This window comes from Atta colombica, unplaced genomic scaffold (genome assembly GCF_001594045.1).
Source record: "Atta colombica isolate Treedump-2 unplaced genomic scaffold, Acol1.0 scaffold51, whole genome shotgun sequence".
Lineage (NCBI taxonomy): Eukaryota > Metazoa > Arthropoda > Insecta > Hymenoptera > Formicidae > Atta > Atta colombica.
Window position 1 is genome coordinate 214,366 of NW_017259541.1, and position 6,000 is coordinate 220,365.

Genomic DNA, 6,000 nt, shown 5'->3' on the forward strand with positions numbered 1-6,000 from the left:
GTGTTGCCTGCGCAGCTTATGTTTGAAAAAGTGGTATAATTGCAAACATTAAGATCTCGATTATTATTACAAATATAAACGATAAAGAACTTTAATGTTAATTATTTCGATCTCATCTACCTTCTTGTAGGCGATAGGAAAAGTCTCGCGGGACATCCTGTACGCGGGACACTTAGCGGAATCTATATTGATAAATTACATTGTGTGTATCGATAGTAGTCAAAACTAGAAATTATAAGTATAATGATTTCATTGTTAAAGGCGGATAATTTACTATCTTAGAAAACTCTGAATCCTTCATAACATGACTAAAAAGTAAGACATTGAGATAAAAAGCATGCATTTTGTACAGAATTTATTAACATTCATGACTTCTGATTACAATTTCGAGGTAACGTTAATCTTTTTTTACAAGAACATTTTAAATATAACAAAAGAGCCATTTTTATCCATCCATTAAATCTCAGTTATTTCGAAAACCTGACATACTAGTGAAATTTAACTTGCAGCATCGTTTTCAGCACCCATAAACCTTATCTGATTAAAAGAAACATATTTTTGTAAATTAGTATTATCTTTATTCACTATTTGTGAATGTAGGACCAAATCGCTTTATCGACACTATGATTTTATCGACAGTGGCGAAAATGTGATACGTAGTTCACATCGGCACTAATATCATTTATAAAATTGATGTTGGAGCTGCTAGCGTACTTTCGCCTGTCACGCAAAAAGTCATGGCTCCTCTCAGGTTTCTCTCTGCTACAGTCGAGTTGCCGCTACGAATGTTTCAAAGTATGTGGTTAAATGCTCGTATTCATAGTCAGAGTTTGTACTTAAGGCTTCCTTAAATTTATCTGTAGATGTCAGCAGCCATTGAAATAATTCGTAGAGTATCTAAAGATAAATTTAAGGAAGCCTTAAATATAACGCCTAACTATGAATAAAAGTCTACAAATACTTTGAAGCATTTGATGGACCAATTAGAAAAAAGAATTTTACCAACTGATCAGTTAAAAAACGCTTCACAGCGTTTGCAGCATTGACCGTACCCAAAGCCCTGTTGCTCATATTCATAATCAGACCTTATACTTAATACATGGTCTACAATGGGCAGTAGCAGTAGTGAATTAAGGAGTAGGTGTAGAAATCGATCAATCATAGTTGATTATTTTTCTCACATTTAACTATTGGTCGATTTCCTTAATTAAGTATAAGGTAAATGCATAAGGCTTCCTTAAATTTATCTTTAGGTACTCAGCAGCCAATGAAATAATTCTTAGAATATTTAAAGATAAATTTAAGGAAGCCTTAAGTATAAGGCCTGACTATGAATATGAGTATAAATCCTCATGCAGATTTTAGCAATGTTCATTTTGCAGCTCTCGGGAGCTGCTCGGAATTGTTCCGAATGAATTCATCGTATTTGACATATAGGATTCACACTACGTATGACGTATCCGTCATACGATATCTGACATTCATGGTTAATGATAAATTGTCGTATGACGGATGTCGTACATAGTATGAATCTTACAGCGTTTTTCACTGGCAGAATTAGTACGCATTTAGTACACATTAAAGCTGTTGTACATTAACTTAGTATGACTGTAAAAGTGAGAGATTTCAATTAATAAAATACCCAACGTATTTTATCAAATAGCACAATAAAATGTATTAAAGATTTCATGATTTAATTCGTTTCTATCTATATTTTTATTAAACATACATCTTTATATTGATTTGTGTACAACGGCTTCAAAGTGCGCATCAGGTCTGCCAGTGAAAAACGCTATTACATTTCAAGTATGTTAGGTTCATTCGGAGCGATCCCGAGCAGCTCCCGAGAGACAGAACAAATGCCTGTATTTATAATCAGACCTTGTACTTAATGGCTTCTGTACACTGGATGCGGAAACGTTTGCCGCGCGGCAAAATGTGATGCGGTAATCAATAAGCTCACAGCTCCTAATGTGTTCATTGGTTACGCGTTTCATTTTGCCACGCGGCAAGCGTCCAGTGTACAGGAGTCATAAGGCTTTCTTATATTTATCTTTAGATGCTCAACAACCAATGAAATAATTCGTAGAGTATCTAAAGATAAATTTAAAGAAGCCTTAAATATGAGGCCTGATTATGAATAATATGAGTAAAAGGATGGTCAATGTGATGCTACAAATACTTTAAAGCACTTTTCAATTGATCAATTTGTAAAATTTTTTTTTCTAATTGGTCAACCAAACACTTCTAAGTCTTTGTAATAAGACTTTGACAGCCAAACAACTATTAGGTCTGGTTTTTATTGTTACACTCTTAACCAATAAGGGACTCCGCATAATAAAAGGAACAGGGAACAGAGAACAGAGAATAAGAATTTCAACCTGTCAGAAATCATGTATTGTGGAATACACAGTTTGAGACCTAAGACTTGAAGTGAAATAAATGTATATTGTCACTTCAACTTATTGCATCAATTCAGAATGTAGCAGTAAAAACAGACCTATTAAGTCTGTTCTTTTTAGCTGAACTTTTACACCAGTTCATCTTTCTTCCTTTTCTTTCCAGAAGGAATGAAGAGGAAGAAAGATGAACTGGTGCAAAAATTTAACTAAAAAGAACAAGCCTACTGACACCGAAATACTTTGACATCGAGCACTGATTGGTGAAAAATCGGTTATAAGGATAAAATTTACTCCTATCACCCCTTTTCCATCAATTACGCCCGATCAAAACGCATATGATCAGTGATCAGGCGAATTTGTCGGCCATGTTATCATTTTAAATTCGCCAAGTTTTACGTATCAGCCGACGTGATTCAGCAGTTTGATTATTTAATTCCCGTGTAAATCGTGAGTTATCGTGCAGTTTGTCGTCAACGTTGTTAACAATTCATTCGGACAAGCTTAAATAGATAGTTAAGAATACATTTGTGATATAATGACGATCAAGGCGGTCTGTGTCCTGCAGGGAGAGCCTGTTAAAGGGACCGTGTATTTTGAACAAACGGTAAATTCTGTTCTTTTCTAATTTTCCTTCATCTCTTCACTGCATAAGCGTGGCAATTTCATGAAAATTTTTAGCTCAATCTCGCTATATTTTTTCAAAAGATATTTGCTAATGTCTTAACTGCTTAAACTGCAAACTTAAAAAAATGAAAATTTTTTTTTTATGTATTACATGATATGATACGATCGTATTTTTTGTTTATCCTAATACATCCTATATTTTTTATTTAATTGATAATGCCTGAATTATTTCATGATATTTTTTAATTTGTCAGAACATCATTTCTTCTGGATAGGAAATTTTATTTTATGCAATTTAATAGTTATTAATAATACTTTGATTTCTGAAAATATTTACTTGCATTTTTCTTCTTACTAGAATAAAAGCTCAATTTGCATTATAGGAAGATTCAAATACGGTCAAGGTATCTGGACAAGTTTCCGGCTTGCAGAAAGGCCTGCATGGTTTTCACGTTCATGAATTTGGCGACAACACCAATGGTATATTTGAGTCAGATTTGATAAGAATGTTCAAATGTTACATGGCATCTCTGAGATATTACGTAATTTAAAATTAATTTGAAATCTAATTTATACATCTCTGAATTTGTAATTTTTCTTAATAATTTCGCAATAGATTTGCTGGTTAGTCAAACTGGTCAAATTTCTGTATTATTTGTATATAACATAAGTCAGACATTAATGTCTATATTTATAGTCAAACCTTATATTTAAGGCTTCCTTAAATTTATCTTTAAATGTTCAGTAGCCAAAAAAAAGGAAATGTAGAAATTAAAATATATAATTTACATGTCTTTGAATCTGTAATTTTTCTCAACAAAAATTTGTTGGTTTGTCATTCAAAATTATGATAAAATTTCCCAGAATTTATAAAAGTTTGAAATTGTATCGTTTTTATCAAACTTGTCTTATTTGTGACTTTGATAAAGTTGATAACGAGTTAGTTAAGAAAGAATATCTGATATAGCTCTGAAGAATGGTCTCAGCTAAGAAAAGCAAATATCTATTTACTTGCCGCAGGAGCCAGAGAACAGTGGACATATATGATGTCTTAGTATTTGTTTATTTCTTGTGTAGTATTTCTTTTTAGTTGCAAGTTTTTATCTTCTGAATCACTATGGATGTTTAGATAGATGATATCAGAAATGAGAAAATATATATTGAAAATTTTTGCAAAAAGTAGATATCAAAATGGAAATATTTTTCAATAAAACAATGTTTGCATTTGATTAGAGTACACTCGTAAAATCAACTGAAAACTCCTCATAATTCGTAATAGAATAAAGTCATATTTATATCAATTCGACAGCTGTCATATGTAGCTTGTTATATCGTTATCTGAGTAAATGTAATTTAATTTCAATAATATATGGTTATTTATAGATTATCGTAATACAAGAAGATTGGAAGATTTCAGTATATTTTACAAATCTATTCTATCTATAGTAAATGTTGTTTTATTTAAAAATATATTTTAATTTAGTGTTTTTAAGAATTTTCTTTATATATTATTTTTCTCATTTTTTATGTCACAATCTATTTTTATGTCATCATCTAAGATGGCTGCAATGAATCAGCAGGAGCCTAAGTTTCAAGCTAACTTTTTTTGATATTTTTCTTATTATAATTTCCAAATTTTTACTGCCGTTTTAAAATACATTTATTTAATCATTTAAAAAACTTTGACCTGAAGTTAACTTTTATTTATAATATTGAGTAATGAAAATATTATATCGTACATTACTCAAATTTAATTTGTTCAGTATTTTCCAAGAGATCAGTATTTTTAATTGTTTATTTAAGTGATAATTGAATATTTAAATATTTTATTTTAACAATTTATATATATTGTATATTAAAATATTCTTGTCTCTCTTTGAATAGAAAAAAAGTCTACTTCTTGTGTGAATGAATGTATAATTAGAAATTTAAAAAAATGGCGTAAATTAAAACTATTTTTTTATTGTACTATTTTTAAGAATAAATTAAAAATCTTAAGCAGATCTTTATCTTTTCTATTTTTACAGGTTGCACGAGTGCAGGTGCTCATTTCAATCCGCTAGGAAAAGATCATGGTGGTCCAAATGACAGTGTGCGTCATGTTGGAGATTTAGGAAACGTGGAAGCTGGTACTGATGGTGTTGCAAAAGTTAATATCACCGATGCTATGATTCAGCTCAGTGGAGCGCATAGTGTCATCGGACGAACTCTTGTGGTATATTAGATATATAAGTCTAAGATATATATTAGATTTACAAGTCTCGTTTAATTTGTCCTTTATCAGATTTTAATCCATAATTCATTTTAATGAGATTCTTACTCTTTAAGATTAGTAATGGCTTTAAAAGTTAATATAATTTGTATATTTTCAAAAATATGTTATAAGAGACGTTATATATTTAGTATATTTTAAGTATATTTATATTTATATGTTATATACCTAAGTATATTAGTGTGTTAAAATTAAAATGCTGATTTTATCAAAGACATCTGCACATATATATATAATTCATATTTGATTGTAAAATCATATGGTTAAAGAGTTGAAATAATTTATTTTTGTTTCTTTTTGTATTTATTTCATACATTATTAAAAACTTATTTATTTTTCTCATATTTCAGGTTCATGCTGATCCTGATGATTTGGGCCAGGGTGGTCATGAGTTATCAAAAACTACTGGCAATGCTGGTGCTCGTCTTGCTTGCGGTGTTATTGGCATCACAAAGTAAACATATATATGCTATTTTCTTATTACTTGGTTTCCAATATGTAGTCATGTCATGCAAGTGTTACTTTTCCAATATAATATGATGAAAGTTTTGTTCTTAGAAGTTAACATTAATGATAATGATAACATTAATGTTAAAATATGGATTTATGTATGTTGCCTATAAAACTAAATAGAAAAATATATATACAGAACAAAATATATATCCAGCATATTCTACCGTATAAATATTTATAAAAAATATA

At 30.0% G+C, this 6,000-nt stretch overlaps 1 protein-coding gene across 1 annotated transcript; it reads left to right on the forward strand.

The window, feature by feature from the left end:
• Positions 1-2,588: 2,588 nt before the first annotated feature.
• Positions 2,589-5,958, forward strand: LOC108691724 (superoxide dismutase [Cu-Zn]). The gene is made up of 4 exons (XM_018199590.1): positions 2,589-3,006; positions 3,410-3,506; positions 5,054-5,241; positions 5,649-5,958. Exons 1-4 carry the CDS (start codon positions 2,938-2,940, stop codon positions 5,754-5,756), a joined length of 462 nt encoding a protein of 153 aa, XP_018055079.1. The 5' UTR covers positions 2,589-2,937; the 3' UTR covers positions 5,757-5,958.
• The last annotated feature ends 42 nt before the right edge of the window (positions 5,959-6,000 follow it).